Consider the following 19,523-nt stretch of genomic DNA (forward strand, 5'->3'; position numbering starts at 1 on the left):
TACACACGTACACACACACACACACACACACACACATACACACTCCACCACCACCACGTCACATGGTTAATGCATCCAGTAGAACAATTGTAATGAGCCAATTAGGGCTGAATAAGAAAGTGCAAAGAAGATAGCACAGTGCCCCAAGTCCTACATTTCTAAGGCGAGGAGTGGGGCCTTTTTGCTTCTAATTCTGATGCCCTATTGCTTGTTCCTGAGCTGCCTGGTCTGTAGCTCTCAGTAAGAAGAATGGAATATCCTGTTCTTATGGTGCTCACCACACAAAGCTCTTCCAATTCCCTAATGTCATTTATCATTCATGTATTCATTCATTTCTCAAATATTTACTGAGTGCAAGCCACTTCCTGCACACTAACCCTGAGTGACAGGGACAACAGGGAGTCTTCTTCCTTTCGAGAGATAGTGATGGTAGTGGTACTGACAATAGCAATACAAATACCAACACTTTTTGAGTGCTCACTGGGCACCAGACCTTCCATCAACCTTTGTGTGTCTTAATTCCTTTCATAATCCTCACAACAATGATTATAGGTGTGATTATTGTCCCCACAGACAACTGAGACAACTGAGGCCCAGGAAGGTTAAATCACCTAAGCTGGGAAGTGGTAGAGTCAAGATTAGACCCAGCCAGGCATCTCGAGCATGGACTCGCAGCACCTTTTATTTGAGAGAGAGAAAAACAAGAAAGGTTTACTGACTAGACCTGGAATTGAGTTGAACTGTGATCATGTGAGTCACCTTGTGAAACTTCCTTTAGGTGACAACAAACCATAAATAACATATTCTCACTGGGAGTGCAAACTCTTGCCTTTGCGAAGTTTTCAGAGTATCGGTCCTAGGCTGTAGGTGGCAGAATTCTTGAAAGACAGAAAGTGGACGTCTTCCCTCCCATTCTCTGCTCAGTTCTAAACCCGGTGCTGATGGTGCAAACTGCTAGCAGGTTCAGGGAGTGCTCCCAGCCGAAAGTGATGGAGCACTGGCATCTTCCAGACACAGAACCAGTACCGTGAAAGGCTGGAGACCCTGGAACTTCCTAAACTCAGAGTATTGCCCTCTTGTTACCCTCTTTGGGGTCAAAGATCATCTGAGCCCCCACAGAAGAAAATCTGCATAATCTTAATTAACAAAGAGATGTTAAAAAAACTTCCTGGGGCTCCTACAGATTTATAGGGAGGGTAAAATTAAACACCACCACTAAAAGCAGCTATCAGGGAATCTCGTTAGCACTAATGTTCATTTATAGTTTGACTTCCCAACATTTAATTCTTTTTTGGTGGGAGAAAGGGACTGACAATTTAAGACCCAGAAAGATGGTTTTATGGCTCGTACAGCTATAAATCAAACTTATAAAGTTCATAAAAATTGTTAAAATAAAAAATGGTTTAATAGGAATGTTTTATGGTCCATAACATCATTATAGCTGTTTTATTCCCTCTGCGTTAGGGGTTTAATTGGATCGCCACAATTCTGGGGATTCTCCATTTTTATTGGATGGAGGGTAATCTTAAATCAAAATGGCCCCAAATGTCTTCAATATGGCTCCTCATTTATCAGACCTCTCCCTACAGGCTGGGTGCTGAGCCTGGCATACTCACAGAAGGCGGAGCAACACACCATCTTTCTCCTTGACTCCCGAAGGGCAACTGCCCTTTTAGTGAAACTATCCAAGGTGGTCTAGGCAGAAGAGAACCCCTGCCAGAAAGAAATCAGAGCCAAAAGGGAAAATAGGCTTCAGGCCAGTCAGTGTGACTTGAAATAAAAATTCCAAATTAGGATATATAATAAGGAGAACATGTGCTCTGGAGCCTGACAGATCTAGTGACAAACACTGGCTTTCTCATGTACTAATTACGTGACCTTGAAGATGTTGCTTAGCCTTCCTATGTTTCCATTTCTTCATCTATAAAATAGGACTAATTGTCCACAACTCACTCTTCTGTGACTAATGGGAGGCCATTTCTAGCCAGTTCTGTCCAGGAGAAATATAGTGCAAGCCATGTGAGTAGTTTTAAAGTTTTTACTAGCCACGTTAAAAAAGCAAAGATGAACAGAAACTAATGTTAACAACATATTTTATTTAACTCAACTAGTCTAAAATAATTATTGTTTCAATTAAAATCAATATAAAACTATTAATGAGATAGTTTATATTTTTATATTCATACTAACTCATTGAAATCCAATGTATAGTATACATTTTTTAACACAACTCAATTAAAACACTTAGTGTGTGTCTCAATTGGATCTAACTACACTTCAGGTACTCAGTTGCCACAAGTGACAAGAAGCTGCCGTATCATACGGAGTCACTCTGGTCCAATAAAAGCTCAAGACAGCAGCAATGGTTATCAGTAATATTCCCGGACTTCACTCCTGTCCCATAACTTTCAAGACTATTCCTAAGATACTTGTATTCACCCACACTGTACCTTTTATGTCTTTCTCAGGTATCAGACAGGTCAGTAGTGGCTCTGGTCCCCAAACAGACCTCTTCCTACAATATCCCTGCCTCTGCCAGCATCTCCCGGACGTCCATCAGCAGATATGGTGAGCACCAGGAAAGCAGTCTGGGAATCTCAAGGCCGACTTCTGTGATGCCCCCAGGACCACCAATGACCCCTTCCCATAGTGGAAGCCCCTGCTCCTGCAAGGCCTCTGTCAAAGCACTTGCTCATTTGCTTCCCTTCTCCCTGGTCCACTCATTTATGGGTTGACCCATCTTCTCTGAGTAGTGAAAGCCCTTCCTTTGATCTCCCAGGCCTGGTGAAGGAGTCAGGGTGGCCCAGAATAGAGAGGCACCCTGATGGAGGGACTCATATATATCTCAGTTAGCCTAAGCCAGTGCCTATTCATCCCATTGTCCTGGCAGAACTATTAATGGTGCTCCCTTTTACTGTTAAAAGTGTCCCAGTTTGAGCAATAAATTGGTCATCCCTTAATTTTCCACCTCCAGTGTCCTGTAGGGAATAAGGTTACCACACTTCATTCCTGTCTGGTTTTATGTGTTCACTGAGGCATTTGGACTGCTTATCTGAAAGTCACCACAGGTCTAAACCCAGCAGCTCCAAAAAAAGGCTCAGGAAATACTATAGTATCAATATAAAAGAATGAAGGGCCCACTAACTAGGTCCAAGAAAGATGGGCCCATTAACTTCCAAGAAAATCCATACAACTTCAGCCCCTTTCTCTCCAGATTGTTATTAAATCACCTATGAAGATAACCTGTTGACATTTTACCTGTTGATTATTGCTGGAAGCATTAGGGGTGGGGAGCTCCCAAATTCCCAAAAGGCTCTCTAACTTACAGATTTTCTAAATACTCATTCCAAAATCGACTTTAGGCTTCTCTTATCTGTTGCCAACCAAGGATCCCCCAAATCATCAACTATTTGCAGGTCCCAAGGGTCCTCTTCTAGTTGAAACAAGTTTATTCTAAGCAGGTGCAGCTTAGGTGGGCAGGATTCTGGAAAGATGTGCAAGCAGGGTGATGACCTGTTACTCATAGCCCTCCACCACTCCCTTCTTCTTAGACTCTTCCTTCAGGTACACAGGCAGTCCTGACAGCCTACGGTCCAGGGCCCCCATGATCACCCCAGACCTGGAGAGTGGAGTCAAGGTGTGGCATCTGGTGAAGAACCATGATCACGGTGACCAGAAGGAGGGTGACCGAGGTAGCAAGATGGTGTCAGAGATCTACCTGACCCGGCTACTGGCCACCAAGGTAACTCTGGCTCTGCCCAGACCCAGAAGGACTCCTCAAAGGGGTATTCCTGCCCCTCCACCAATAGGAAGGAAAACATGGAATCTGTCCTTTGGGAGGACCCATTCAAATGATCTATAGTCCCCCTAGCAGTGTTTCAGGGAGTCAAACCACTGCTGTTCCCTACCCTTTGGGAAAGCAGCAATGGCACTATTGCTTTCTGCCCACTCCTCTGCTGGACTCCACCATCATTGCCTTTTCTATCCACTTTCTGGATACAATGAGAGAGAAAGCAGGAAGGCCCAGTCCTGCCAGTCATCTAAGGAAGGGCTCCCTTTCCCCATCACATTCCAACTCCCCTCCATGCTAAGGAAAGTTGTTGGAGACAGTGTTTGCTAACCTTCCTTCCTAGCAGAGAACAAAATAAGCTTGTAAGGATGGCAGTTGTATGGTCCATATTTCTTAGGTCAGGCTAGATTCAAATATTTCCCCCACACTGATCCCACCATAATGCTGCTGAAATCCTGACACAGTGCATCCAACTTAAAGCTCTCAGCCTTGCTGTCAGAATAGCCCAGAACTACTCTAGCAGACCTGTGCCTCCAGATTGCTTTGCCTAATACACCTAGCATAACAATAAGAGACCAAGAAAGAGACCCCAGAAAAGTTCAGAGTTTCTACTGACCCTCAAAGGCTGACCCTGAGAGATGTACCTTTTGGCTATAAACTGTGGGATCCAGACCTGATCTTGTCCCTGCCTCCAGAGACCCTACCAGACCTTTGGGTCAGGACCATGCATGGATGGTCTTGAATTTGCCCAGAGCCCATGCTCCAGATGCTCGTCCCAGATCACTAAGGAGGTTGACACTTCCTCCCACAGTCCTGCCAAGTTCTTGCTAGGAAGCACCCCATCCTTCAGCTTGTTCCCTAGACACCTTCTGCAGACCGGCCTGCCAGCCTGTGCCTTCTCACCCTGAAAGTCTATTTACCCTGGGAAGGCTGAGCTCAGAGCACTTCATGTCTTCCCACCAAAGGCGCTGAGTCCTCACCTGGCAGACGTAGAAGCAGCATCAGTATGACATGTCACTGAAAATTGGAGGAGAAATTCTTTCCAGGAATCTCCAGCCTATTCAGTTCCGCCACCTCTTACTACCCCAACCAATACCCTTTCCTACCCCTGCCTCCCACACTGTCTGCTCAGCCTCGCATTGCAGACAAATGTCTAAGGCAGAATGGGTCCAAGCCACCATCTGATATGCTATCTGCTCCCTGCTCCATCCTCCCCAAAACCCTCCATCTCACCCTGTCCCCCCATGGCTCTCCCAGGGCACCTTGCAGAAGTTCGTGGACGACTTGTTTGAGACCTTGTTCAGCACTGTGCACCGGGGCAGTGCTCTCCCCTTGGCCATCAAATACATGTTTGATTTCCTGGATGAGCAGGCAGACAGACACAGCATCCACGACACAGATGTGCGGCACACCTGGAAAAGCAACTGGTAACCTTCAGGGGAGCTCGTGTGTGGGGGGTGGGGTACGGGTGCATCCTGGAGAGGCCAAATACTGGGGGACAGGGTAAGGACCAGCAGGGACCCTGGAGATGGGTAGCAGCTGGTTCTCAGCTGGGGATGGGTGATCGGAAGCTCCTGGAATACAGAGCACACACGTGCTCTTCAGAACCAGAGTGATCCCTAGGCTGCCTGCTCCAAGTGGAGCCTGCCTGGCTTTAGCTCTGCATGCACATTTGAGAGCCTGTTCCCCTGACTCGGAGCCCTCTGGTTCTCAGGAGACAGGGACCCACACAAAGAGCCACCCTTGAAATCCAGCCACAGAGCTTCAGAGCCAGGCATTGTTGATTCTGAGAGGAGCACTTCTTGAGAATGGACCCCTGGTGAAGTAGGCAGTGCTGGGGAGGGAGCTCACGCCTGCTGTGATTTCTTAAGGCCAAGTTCTTACCCCCAGCACAGCTTTCAGGAAGCCATAGGCAGAATGTCCTGCAAAATTGACTCTTCCCTAAGACACCTCCACATCCAGATCAGCAGTGGGAGAAACAGCTCCCAGAGACTCTAGCATGAGACTTTTTCCTCCCAGGTTTTGACCCTGGACCACTGACCAAGCTAAGGACAGGCTTTCAGGTCAGACAGGGCCTGGCCAAAAGCCAGACTCAAAAGGCTTCCTTTGGGCAAGAGTACAGAGAGGGGAGGTCCAGGCATTTGGATTGGGCAGGCGGCCCACGCAGCTGTCTGGAGTCAGCGATCTCCTCAGTAAACAGAGCCGACACAGATGGGCCCAGGCTGTTATTTGGGAATCAAAAGTCCTAGCAACCAACAAAACACTTTGGAAAGAGCCAACCCCAACCCCAGAATATCCCTTCCTTCTCTGGGTATTGTGGCCGCTGAGCCCTCTTGAGTCTGTGGCTTTGATCACAGTACAGTGACATGGAAAGACCCAGGTGGCCCATGGTGTGCAGGCCTTCCATCTGCATTTCCAGCGACAGAACCATGCTTTCTCCTTTGCTTTGGAAGATAACCAGCCCAGTGTCAGGAGTGGCAATTTCAGAGAAATCAAGAGAAGTTTTGGGTTGTCCCAATCTCTATGCCTTATGTGTGGGCTGGCCAGACCACATTACAGAAATGAATTCCCTTGGTGCTATGGTGGAGAGACTCCCCTGGGTCCAGACCTCACATAGCAAATGTCAAAGGAAAGATGATCAGAAGTGCCCAAAGCTGCCAGGGGAGGAGCGGGGAGAAAAGATGAACCAACTCTCAGCTGAAAACATCCTCCCAGGTTTCAGGAAAGTGAGCAATCCTGTTGCATGTTGGAGTTCAAGAAGAAGTCATAATAGGAGAGTTTGGGGTACAGAACACTGACCTTTCCCAAGACTTGACACTAGGAAAACACGGGAAAGTCTGGGGTCAGTGAAAGTCAAGAGAAAATGAAGAAAGAGAGAAAATGGGGAGCCGGAGACATCATCTCAGGCTAGAAGGACAAGCCTGGGGCCAGGGCTCACTCTATACAGGCATCACAAGAGTTAAGGCAGGGAGGCAACTGAAAGAGAAGGCAGAGTTGGGAAAGAGGCAAAACAGCAGCTGTTCTGGTTTTGAAGGAGGGTAAATGCACTTATCCGCCTTATGGCCTCAGGAGCGAAAAAGCTCATTGCCCTCTACTTATAAATTCCCGAGTCGTGGAAGGAAGTCTCCTAACTACTGATGGGTTCCTCTTGGGGTGAGAAAAATGCTGAGTGACAGTGAACCATTCCCAGGGTGCCAACAATGGCCCTCTCTCCTCACTCTGCCCCTGACCAGGCACAAGAAAGCCCTGGGGAGAGTCCTGAAAGAACTTCCCCCAGGGGAGCCCGTTCCTCAGCCCAGCCAGGCTAGCCAGCCCTGGGAAGTAGCTCCCACAGCCTGGCTGGGCGGGGAGGGCAGGTGGTGCCCTTTGTGCCCACTCTGAGGCAGCGCCTGGGGCTGCCGGCTTCGTTCTTCTGGACAATGGCCACAAGCACTGTGAGGGACTCCAGGAGCCTGATGGCTTTGTTTGAAGCTCTGAGAAAACTGCCTTGTCCTGTGTACTTAGGCTTCCCTTAGGGCACCGTGGCCTTTAGAAAAGCCTGCCAGGAGGGAGCAGAGGCCAGACACGCCTTCCCCGCCCCCAGTTGTCAGGGAACAGGGTCAGTGCCCTCTTAAGGTACAGGCCCTTCTCCTTTTCTCCCAGGGCTGGTAACAGTTTAAACTGAACTAGCAGCCCTGGCCAAGCCAGTTTTCGATGAATTCATTCCCTTGCCTTTCAGATAGGCAATCTGACATTCAGAGATGAGAACTGGAGTACTGGTGGACAAAGAGGCATGGTCAAAGTGCATTCTCAGGTCCGCTCTCTTTTCCTACAGCCTGCCTCTGCGCTTCTGGGTGAATGTCATCAAGAACCCCCAGTTTGTATTTGATATCCACAAGGGCAGCATCACGGACGCCTGCCTCTCTGTGGTGGCCCAGACCTTCATGGACTCCTGCTCCACATCAGAGCACCGGCTGGGCAAGGACTCCCCTTCCAACAAGCTGCTTTATGCCAAGGATATCCCCAGCTACAAGAGCTGGGTAGAGAGGTCAGTAGCTCCCTCAGGACAAGCTGATGTCCTGTGTCCCTGCTCCACTCCCCTCCCTGTGGGCATCCCTGACTGAAGACTCAATCACAATTTCAAGACCTCACACTCACTCCTTCTTCCTAATCCACATTTCCTGCTATAAGAAAGAAGGATGGTTTGTGCCCTTAGAAGTTGGATAATTATCATCCTAATTCCATCTATTGAGCACATACTAAGCATTCAGCACTGTGATAAGGATTTTGTATGTATCGTTTCCTTAAAATGTGCAATGGCATTGTAGAATAGCTATCATCAGCCCCGTTTTCCTAATGAGGAAACTGAGGCACAGAGAGGCTATATAACTTGCCCAAGGTCAGAAGAGCCTGGACAGAGTCTAGCCAGACATGCCCACCCTCAATTGGCCTGCCTCATTCTGGGCACTGTAGCTCTCAGTGCTCTTCAGGATGGAATACCCTGAAGAAATTCTGGCCTCAGCTTGAGGCAAGAGGCCAGTAGAGACATCATGGGAAGAGAAGTAGGAAGGTAGGAGCACAAGACACACCAGGTGATGACCAGGGATCTACGACCAGGGTTGATGCATGCAAATGTTTGCTGAGTCCCCCATCAAAGACCTTGTCCTGTCTATGGCAGATACTATGCAGACATTGCCAAGCTGCCTGCTATCAGTGACCAGGACATGAACGCCTACCTCGCTGAGCAGTCCCGCCTGCACGCCGTGGAGTTCAACATGCTGAGTGCCCTCAATGAAATCTACTCCTATGTCAGCAAGTACAGCGAGGAGGTGAGACAAGGCCCTAGCAGGGGCAGAAACCAACCCTCAAAGAGTCAGGTCTTTAGACAAGAAATTTGATTCAGTCCTTTAAAAAAAACAGCAGGAGCTGGGAATGTGGCCCAAGAGGTAGAGTCTTTGCCCAGCAAGCACAAGGCCTGAGGTTCAAATCCCAGTAACACCAAAAATAACTAAATAAATAATGACAGCAGAGGATAATTTAGAAAACACATTCATGGAGTCAAAAGCCCATGTACTCAAAATCATTATCGTTCTTTTATAAGGTGATCTAACCTCTCCTGATTCATTGAACACTTTCTTATGCATCATTGTCTGTTACTCATTGTTAACCTAATAAATAACACCTTTAATAATTTGATTTTACAATTCAAAGTGGTATGTGATTAATTCATTCTTTCTTAAACAATGAATCACATGTTTTCTTGTGCTTGGGCAGAGCTTGTCAGTCACATTTCAGTTAGACAGGTGGGCCTTCACATGAAAACAGGTTAAATAGGACAGCTTAGGAAATTGACAAATCATGCATTAGCTTTGAACCAGAAAGTAGTAACAGTAATAGCTAATACTTACATAACACTTCCTGTATTTCAAATATTTTTAAATACCCTAGAGATATGCATATATATATATATATATATATATATACAGTCACACATGTATATATATATATGTTGATGTGTACGTGCACACAAGCCATGTGATGACATCATTCTGGTCAACAACATGCTACATAGATGAGGGTGGTCTCATGAAATTGTAAGGATGCTGAAAAATTCCTATGGAACCTCATAGCCACCCTAATGTTGCAGTGTAATGCATTACTAGCATGTTTTTGGTGATGCTGGTATAAACAAGCCTACTCTGCTGCCTGTCATGTAAAAGCACACAGGCTCACACCAGTAATCCTAGCTATGCAGGAGGCAGAGATCAGGAGAGTCGCAGTTTGAAGCCAGCCTGGGCAAACCCTTGGCGAGACCCTATCTCAAAAAAACCCATCACAAAAAAGGGCTAGTGGAGTGGCTCAAAGTGTTGGCCCTGAGTTCAAGCCCCAGTACCACAAAAAGAAAAAAAAAAGTACACAGTTAGGTACAGCATGTAATACTTGATAATAAGTGACTATCTGACTGGTGTATTTATTTGCCATACTATATTTTTATCATCATTTTAGAGCATAGTATTCCAACTTATAAAAAAAAAGTTTGCCATAAAACAGTATGTCAGCTGCCTCCCACATTTCATGTTTATCTTCTTTTCGGGTTCATTTCATCTCGAGTTTGTGTGAGTAAATTCTAGAATGTGCTCTGCATGGTGACCAAGCCATCTAAGGATCCACTTCTGAGAAAGTGCCCTCATCACCAAGCAAAGCAGGACTATGTATAAATTTACTCAGCTAATCATTTCAGTTATTTAAGGTTACAGTCCTAAGGGCAGAGTGAAAAGTAGACTGAGGGTGAGGGTGGAGGACTCGCAGAGGAGGTGTCTGTTATGCTGAGTCCTTTGTTCTGTCCCTCAGCTCATTGGGGCGCTAGAGCAGGATGAACAGGCCCGGCGGCAGCGGCTGGCATACAAAGTGGAGCAGCTCATCAGCGCCATGTCTATTGAGAGCTGAGAGGAGGACCTCGAGTTCCTGAGAAGAGGGACCTGTCCGAGCTGTCACACTGGAGTCTCAGGAGGAAGGACAAGTGAAGGGGATCAGGTCCCTGAGACCCCATCCTAGGGAGAGGGGAGGGCCCCTCTCCCCACGCCAGCCAAGTTTCCTCATTGCCAGTTCCTGCCAGGAAGGACAGCAGGTGCCATCCATCCACTGCAAGAACAATGGACGCCGGGCAAGAAGAAGGTGGTTCTTCAAGCTGAGAGGCTCGGGCAAGGATGGTCTGCCTCTGTGACTGCTGCTTTGCATGAAAACTCATTTGATGTATATTGGGGAAATAATGAGAACTTTATTTAATTTTTTTTAAGAAAAAGGAAAAAAACAGAAATAAAACAAAAAGCCACCCTGTTAATCCCGTTCAACTTTTGTTTAATTCTGAGTTCTGTCCCCATTCCTCCTGTCCTCCATCTCTCCTTCCTCATATAACTCCTCTTCCAAATGTCAGGAAAAAAACCTACAAAAAGAGAAACTGAAGGGGAAAAAATGGTTTCCTTTCCCTCAAATTGAAAGGCAAAAGAAGGAGGAGGAGAAGAACAAATGAGCACAAGTTGGCAGTTAATTCTTCGCCAACACAGAGGCCAGGAAAACCTGCAAGCATTCCAACAGCCAGAAGAGTGTGGGAATAGTAGACCTTTGCACAAATTCAAAGCCTGAGTGGCTCCACCTGGCTAACAAGAAATAGCTTTATGTGCCACACACCTGTATATTCTCATCTCTTGAGAGGAGGGCTGTATCTATTCAGTACCGATGCTTTGGTTACTGTTTTGTTTATTTCATCCCAAACCTCAACAAACAAGGAACTAGTCTTTGGTACTTTCCTCTTGGTTTCCCTAGAGTTAGTAGTAAAAGCTGGGAGAGGTGGGCCTCTCCCAGACCAGACACCCGCCTCCCTGAGGACACTGAACAGCCCTGCTCCTGCTCCTTATCAGTACCTGTCAAAAACCCAGCACCTTGGATGAACAGGATAGGGGTGTGGAGACCAGGCTTCCAGAGGTTCCATTTGGGAGCTGAATTGGGGACATGGATGTTTGGCTGTGAATCCCACTCCAATCATCCAGTGGTTTCTGGCAATTAAAAAGAAAAAAAAAATCAAACACTGTTTACAGCAAGCAATATTTAAAGAGGTTATGTTTAAGAAGCTGCAGTATTTATTATTACACTTTCTTTCTTTCTTTCTTTCTCTCGTGCCTGGAGAGGGGAGACAACCCTTCACTCATATCCAGAAGCTCCTGACCACCTAGGCATACCACACTTGCCTCAGAAGATGACATGTCACTGTCATCTTCTGCCTCTCGTGGACCTGTGAGTATGAAGGACAAGTAGATGGTTTCTCACTGGTCTCCTTTCCTTCCCTTTCTTTTCTGCTGACACTGAAAGCCATGGATGGCCAGCTCTCCTGAGTGTGAATTCCAAACAGAAACCAAAGCTCCATGCTTGGGTCCAGAAGCCCCAAAGGAGCCAGTGGGAGTCACCCAGAGGAGGACAGCTTTGCTGGCAAAAGAGCATTAGTGATTTGGTGTCCATCAGGGAGTCCAGGACTCCCACTTTGGCATGGATCCAAGTAACCAGCTCCAACTTGTCTGCAAGCACCATTAGAGTTGTGGTAGGAGGACAAGAGGAAGGCAAAGGGGTAGAACAAGGGAGGCAGGAGAGAAAGAATCTCCCCCTTCTCAACTTCTGCTTTTCAAAGGTCAGGAATCCCAGAATGCAATGCTGGGAAACTGGACCAGCTTCCCCAAGAGAGACAGGACCAGGGTCATTTCCTTTGCAATGAACTAAGGAGCCCCAGCTTCTCTATGCCCTCCAGGCAATTCCAGTTTCCAAAGGCTCTGCTGACCACATGTGATTCCCAAGAAGGGATAAGAGAAGGGAGCTTGGAAGGCTGGCTTCCATCCTTGGCGTGTGCTTTGGATCGCTGTCTCACCACACAACAGATGTTGCCTGGTCTCTTCAGCTTCAGTTTCTTGCCTGAATGCAGCTGAGAAATGGGAAGAGAAAAAGCATTCAGCAAAATACTCAGGAAACTTGCTGTTTTCGTTAGAATTCACAAGCAGCCATGCCAAGGCCACTTTCTTCTGATAATCTACTTCTGTTAGTTTCTCAGAGGAGGGGCCCTATTAATAGCCTGAAAGAAATACTAATGACTGGCCTTCCACACTGAGCCAAAGTGTTTGCTCTTCACAGCACCCAAAGCTTATCAGCTCTGAGCCCATAATTTATGGAAATGAAAGAAGAGATAAGGCCTAGAAGAATGTAAGCAGGAAACTTTGTACTACCCATGAAAAATTCCAGTCCCCCTCCGCCCCGACCCCATTTCATGTCTGAGCTCTGTTTGAATGGAGGTTTCCTGAGATCCCTGCTACTCAGGCTGGCATCTAGGACTTTGTTTCACCAAGAAATAAAAGAATGTCAGACGTATCTTTCAACCGCATCTCGCTCAACCCTCCTCATTTTGTGCATCTACTTGGAGTCTCCCAGCAGTCACTTTTGGTGACCATTCACTGCCCATGGGGCGCTTCCTTGAAGATGTTTGGAGAGTGTGGAGAATGTTGGAGGGGGAGGGGATGGATAATTGGAGAGTGGAGAGGAAAGAGCTGTGAGTGGTCTGGCCACATTTCTCAGGATTCCACGAGAGAGTTGGGGGACTTGAGCTGGCAAAAAAAGTGACAGGGGGCAGCCTAAATTAAGAAGGAAAATTCAGTTGGATGCAGGCCAGGCCATGAAGATGAATGATTACAGAACCTTGCCCCCATTCTAGCTTACTTTCTATCCTTCCTCCACCAATCTTTGCTTTGGGACCATCCAAGAACCAATGGAGACCACACCCTGTGGAATGGGGAGGAGAGGACATTGGGTGGCCTCTCTTCTTGCTATTATCCAATCTGAGATATTTTGGTCTGGTGTAAAGAAGTATTAAAGTTACAGCCCCTACCCATAAGAAGCCATCTACCTTAGGGGAAAGCAGGAAGTCTCTCTCCAAAGACTTTGTTACTCAGCTTTGCTTTGTTTTGTTGATCTGCACCAGAAACAGTTTTCTGGAAAGGGAACAGGACTTGAGAGGGCTTGGCAAGACAGAGGATACCAATGGACAAGATGGAGAATGAATCCTTCCAGCTGGACCTTGTGGCCGACTCCCACCCTCTATGTGGGTCAGGTTCTTCTGTGTTGGGCATCCTACCTCTTTCCACAGCATGTCTCTCAAAATCACTTCTGATTCACCTCTTATTACAGAGTTCAGTCATTAAAAGCATGGATGAGCTGTGAACCTTGCTGGAGGGAGGGAACTAACTGTTCCTACATCCATTCATTTGGAAAATCATCTTGAGGAGCAACTCTTTCCAACTGTTCTGGGTGCTGGAATACAGATTAACAAGACCAAGAAGGTCCTTCTTCCAGCAATTGCGTATTCTTTAGGCTGCTGGCTCCTAAGACATGCACAGCAGGCACAGTTTTTCTCCCTCATTGTCAGAGAACACTAGTTATATAGAAAATGGGGTGCGATGAAGGAAGAAAGCTGACCCACCCAGCTGCCTTACCTTACCCTGGGGACAGTTCCCCCAGCAGTGTGAGCTGCTCTCATTTCTACTGTTGCCGTTTCTTCTGGCAGAACCTACCTTGCTGCTTGAGCTCCTGACCTTCCCTCAATTCCACCAAATGAGGACAAGAAATAGCAGTCAAGGCTTCTGGCCCTGCTGAGCATGAAGGGGAAGCAATGATGGGTGTGCAAAGACTAGAAATGGTCAGACCAGAACAAATAGAAAATGTTCAAAAGCCCCTGGCTGGTCAATGTCCAGGTTCATCCCAGTTACCACACCTGCCCCCATCAACCTCTTGCCACAAAATACTGAGCTGACAATTGCTGTGCAGGATGCCCTGGAGAGCACGCTGGGTCGTGGCTGAGACCCAGACAGGACACAGACAGGGAAGAATTGAAATGCAGAGGGCCATAAGGGTGAGAAAAATGCAAAGCGGCCTCATTGGCATGGCACAGGGGCAGAGCTCACGGGGGTGGGGAACTGGGGAGATGAAGTATAGGAGCTTCCCATGCCTTGTCTCAGGAATGAGCATGGAGAAAACAGCAGCATCCTTTCTGTAATTTCCCTGTCTCCACCCTTTCTCCTGGTTTCCCCAGAGTGAAGTTTTACATCTGGGACTCAGTGACACCCGTGACTGATGGGCAAAGTTTCACTCTTGCTACTTTCTACCTAGTCTAGAAAATGTTCTTAGAGACAATCAAGAACCGTGCTTATCAGACAAGACTCAGGCCAATAAGCAAAGTGGAGATTCCTCCACCTGCACTGAACACCACATCTCTCTCTCCTCCCCACCACAAAGCTCTCCTTCCAGACTCGGCTGTAACCTTGCTGGAGCAGTACAGCTTCCTCCCCACCCAGCCTAAGGAAGGTGGAAGCTTCTTCTGAGTTCAGAAGTTCAGTGTTTGCTTTCATTTTATTTGCCTGCAAGTTGGCATCAGAGCATAATGGGACACAAACAGGACAGATGTTCCTGCCTGAGTGGACAGAGGAGGAAGGGATAAGCTCTTTATACTATGAAACTAGGGACCTGAGCCCACTTGCCTGTCTCCCAACTCCTCTTACTCAAACCTCCTCCCCTTGACACACTGGAATCTGTATTATATCTATTTTTAAGAAAATACAATGCTGGTTGTCTGGTTTTTTTTGTTTTTACAGGTGTTGTGAAATAATAAGAAAATTAAGTATTTAAAATGTTCCAATAAAGCGGGGTTTTTGTTATTCTAATATATTATTATGTACCTATTGTAAATATGAAACACTCCTATTTTGCAAGCCAAGGACACAATTTGTACGGTTGTTATATATAAATAAAGTTTACTGAATAAAAAAAACTTAAATCTTCAAATAAACCTGGTTGTTTGGCAGGTTTATTCTTGCATATATGCAGAATAACTTCTCAGGCCTCTTGACATATCAGTGTACTCACAGAAAAATGAGTTAAGTTGTTTTGAGGGAATTGGAGAATTCTCTCTGGAGCCAGCACTTATTAATGTCCAGTCATTATCATCAACACACACACACACACACAGACACACAGACACACACACACAACACAGACACACACACACACACACACAGACACACACACACAACACAGACACACAGACACACACACACACACACACACAAAACACAGACACACAGACACACACACACACAGACACACACACACACACACACACACACACACACACACACACACACACACACACACACTGCTCTAACTGAACCGGTGGGTGAACACTGCCCCCTAGCCCCAGGACCCCAGAATACAGCTTTCCTCCAGTGGCGGCTGCAGCAGTTATAAGTTGAGGCCTCTTCCAGAGTGAAGTGAGGTCTGGGAAGAACGAGGATCCCAGCACATCCCCATAAGTGCAAAACATTTGTCAAGCATGGCCGGACACTGTGTTACGTAATGGAGCATGAGAAAGGCAGTTTTTCAGTGTGGGAAAATCAGAAGGATTCTGAAAAGGAATGTTTCAGCCAGGTGTTGGGAAGGGTTTTGTTGTTCCTTCATAAATTAAGGGAAAGATAACAACTAATGTGCACTTTTAGGTCCAACCCAGAGGAGGGAGAAGAGTGCGGTCCCTGGTCCTGGGGAGAAAATGGTGTCCAGAGGCTTGAGAAATTTCTCAGTTCTGCACAGCTTGGAGGAGAAAGGACCATATGACCCTCTGAATCCTTAGGCTCCCTCTACCTGAGAATGCTGTGCCACCTCCCTTCCTTTTTTTTTTTGTTTTGTTTTTATTTGCTGTACTGGAGTTTGAACACAGGGCCTCATGCTTCTAGGCAGGTGCTCTTACCACTTGAGCCATTCCACCTACCCTTTTTTGTGTTGGGTATTTTGAAATAGGGTCTCACTTTCATTTTGCCCGCACTGGCCTTGAACCACCATTCCCCTGATTTCTGCTTCCTGAGTAGCTAGTATTACAGGCATGAGCCACTGCACCTGACACCCTCCCTTCTTTTGTACTTCCATTTCTTTATTTTTCATCTTGATATTGCACAGTGTGTGGGTAGTGCTTCTGCTCTCTGACTTGTAAGACAAATTATATGAGAGCAACTCAAGAACCTGTCTACCCGACATCCCAAACAAGTGCTAATGGGAACTGCTGATCTCTGTCCTCATGATAACTGGATCAGGAGAATTTTCCAGGTCCTACCCTACTACAAGTGGAATGTTGTGAAGAAGGAGATGCAGCCCCTTCCTTCAGGGCCTAAAGTCTGGGGGAAGGGGTGGGGGGAAGACACAGATCCTGCTTGCAAGTAGACTCCAGTCTGATATGGACAGCCATCACACACATAAGAATGGAGCCTGGATTTTAAAACAGAAGCATGTAAACATGGACGTGTTAATAAATATAGTTATGTACTACCGTCGAATTTTCAGATTCAAATGAATAAATTCTTAAAAAGATTTTTCAGTCTTTACTCAGCATTCCTCCTAGTTTGGCTTTTTGTCCCTGCTTTATTCATCTTTGATCCTTCCTCATTGCTAGGTTTCATGTATCCCTGGCTAACAGTGCAGGCCTTGGATTCAGATTACCTCAGATTGAATTTTATTCTCAAATTGTAAGATCTGGGGAAACTTAACCTAACTTCTTGGTGCATCGATTTTTAAATCTATCAAACAAGAGTAATAATCAAATGTGTTAAATATATAGCAAATAATATTTTAGAAGGAAAACTGGGTATGGTGGTGCACACCTATAATTCTAGTACTCAGAATCCTAAGGCAGGAGATTGCAAGTTTGAGGTCAGCCTAAGCTACAGGGTGAGACCCTGTCTCAAAAAAATTTTTTTCAAAAAAGGATTTTTATAAGAGTTATATAAGATACTGTATGTAATGGACTCAATGACTATTTGCAGTAGGTAAATGAAGAAAGAGAGAATTAACCATACCTCCTTCTATCCTTTTATAGGATGGCCACCAGGACCTAGAGGCAAGAAGAGATGAGGGTCTCCATCTGGCTATAGAGAGAAGTTAAATTAATACACATAGTTTCAGAAGTGAAGGTCAGTGTCTGAGAGTTAAGCCCTTAAGGGGCTAGGCATGGATACTGACCTGTGAAAACAGAAGATGAATCAAGGCTTTACCCAAAGCTGAACCAGCTATGAATCAGCCAGTAAATATCCTACGGCTGAATGGAATTAGCTGAGAGAAGTGAATCAAGCAAAACTTCCGTGTGCTAAAGCCACAAGCAGGACCTGGTTGGCTATAAAGTCAGTTAATGGCCTCCAGAAAGCTTGACCAGAATGAGGGTCCAAGAAATATTAAGTCTGTGTTAGTCAATCTTTTTATTGTTGTGACAAACACCTAAAAGAGACAGTTTAACGGAAGAAGAATCTATTTTGACTCATGATTTCAGAGGTTTCAGTCCATGGTTGGCTGGCTCCATCTTTATCCCAGATGGTGATAAAGAACATCATGGTAGCAGTGTCTGGAGGAGGAAAGGTGCTCACCTCTTGACACGAGGGTGGGGGACAGGGACAAGATATACCCTTCAAAGGCGTGTCCCTGGGGCCAATTCCCTCTAATCAGACCCTACCTTCCACAGTTTCCACCAACTCCCAATAGCCACTTCAACTATGAATCCATCAAGTATTTAATTCATTGATTAGGTCAGATCCCTCATGATCCAATCACTTCCCAAAAGACTCCCACCTCTGAACATTGCTTTGGAAATCAAGCTTTCAACACATGAGTTTTCAGAGGACCTTTCATGTCCAAATTACAATAGGAGCCTAGTAGGAGAAATGCCTCATTACCCAGAACCAGAGGGCAAGTCTACAGGCACAGGACAGGGTAAACAGAGACAGCACAAAAAGTCTGGAGATAGAAGGCAAGACCCCAGGGGCACCTAATCCCAGTGTGAAGCCAGGGAAACAAAACAGAAAAGGGAATAGAGTACTCAGCAGACCAGGGAGGGGGATTTGCCAGTCCACGTTTGGGAGAAATCTGGGCACCTCTATCCCCAATTGGTCTGAAGTGTATCGGTCAAGTTTTCCAGGGAAATAGAACCAATAGGCCAACAGTGTGTGTGTGTGTGTGTGTGTGCATGTGTGTGTAAAGAGAGTGAGATTATGGAGTTGGCTCATGCAGTAATTATATCAACTAGCAAGTCTGACATCTTCAGGGAAAGCTAGCAGGCTGGTCATTCCAACAAGAGTTGATGTTGCAGTGTTAGTCTGGAGGCAGAATTTCTCATTTCTGGTAAATCTCAGTCTTTTCTCTAAGGCCTTCAACTGCTGGATGACGTCCATCCACATTAGGGAAGGTAATCTGCTTTACTCAAAGTCTACTGATTTCAATGTTAATCACATCTTTAAAAATACCTTTCCAACTCCATTAGACCGGTATTTGACCAAAACAAGTAGACACCAGAGCCTAGCCAAGTTGACACATAAAATCAGCCATCCTAGGGAGAAAAAGTGTCCTCAAGCTGCTCATCAAACACTGAAACCAAGCTCAGTGCTTGGGATCTGTAAACTCACTCACCTTGGTGCTTTTCTGTCTGGTGTCTTTCATCCTTATTTTCCTAGTAGAAAATGCCTTGGAAAGATCCCAACTTTTGCTGGGCAGCCAAAGAAGAAAATAGACAGCCATCATTGCATGAAGGGCTCTCAAGGTCAGGAATGATGGAGGGTCAGGAGGGCTCTGGCTCCTGGTCAGGGAAGTGGACAACTCTTGGATTTACCAAGAGTAAATAATAGGGAATAATAGGGAGTGGGAAAAACAAGAAGCCATTCTCCATCAGTTTTTCTCTTGAACTCATCCATGTCTGTTTTATCCGACTCCATTTCTTTCTTTTTTTAATTATATATTAATTATAACATTGTGATGCTTCTATATATTCATATAATGTACTTTGATCAAATTCTCACCCTCTATTATTCTTTCTTGTCCCCCTTTTTTTTTATTATTGTTCTACTGGGGGTACATTGTAACATTTACAGAAGTTCTTACAATATATCATAGTTGAATTCATCCTTCCATCATTCTTTTTTATTTCCCCCTCTCCCCATTCCTGAAATAGTTTCAACATGTCTCATTTTTCCATTTACACACAAGTACATATTATTTCTACTGCATTCACCGTCCTATACCCTTTCTTCCCCCTCCTGCTGGTACCAACCCCACAGAAAGGACCAGCTTTGCCTTCCTGTTCCCTGTTTTTGAAAAAAGAAAGATATTTTTGTTTATTTAAAATAGCTGTACACAAAACCCC

The 19,523-nt window shown here is 45.8% G+C and overlaps 1 protein-coding gene across 1 annotated transcript in view; it reads left to right on the forward strand.

The window, feature by feature from the left end:
- Plxna2 (plexin A2) overlaps positions 1-10,610 on the forward strand; it is a 203,066-nt gene extending 192,456 nt beyond the window's left edge. Inside the window, exons 27-32 of the mRNA XM_074048431.1 lie at positions 2,469-2,568; positions 3,552-3,742; positions 5,048-5,217; positions 7,605-7,817; positions 8,448-8,598; positions 10,121-10,610. Of these exons, the coding sequence (XP_073904532.1) occupies positions 2,469-2,568; positions 3,552-3,742; positions 5,048-5,217; positions 7,605-7,817; positions 8,448-8,598; positions 10,121-10,216 (921 nt within the window). The 3' untranslated portion in view covers positions 10,217-10,610. The remainder of the gene's footprint in view (positions 1-2,468; positions 2,569-3,551; positions 3,743-5,047; positions 5,218-7,604; positions 7,818-8,447; positions 8,599-10,120) is intronic.
- Positions 10,611-19,523: the final 8,913 nt, after the last annotated feature.

The sequence above is a fragment of the Castor canadensis genome, chromosome 11 (assembly GCF_047511655.1).
Source record: "Castor canadensis chromosome 11, mCasCan1.hap1v2, whole genome shotgun sequence".
In the NCBI taxonomy this organism is placed as follows: domain Eukaryota; kingdom Metazoa; phylum Chordata; class Mammalia; order Rodentia; family Castoridae; genus Castor; species Castor canadensis.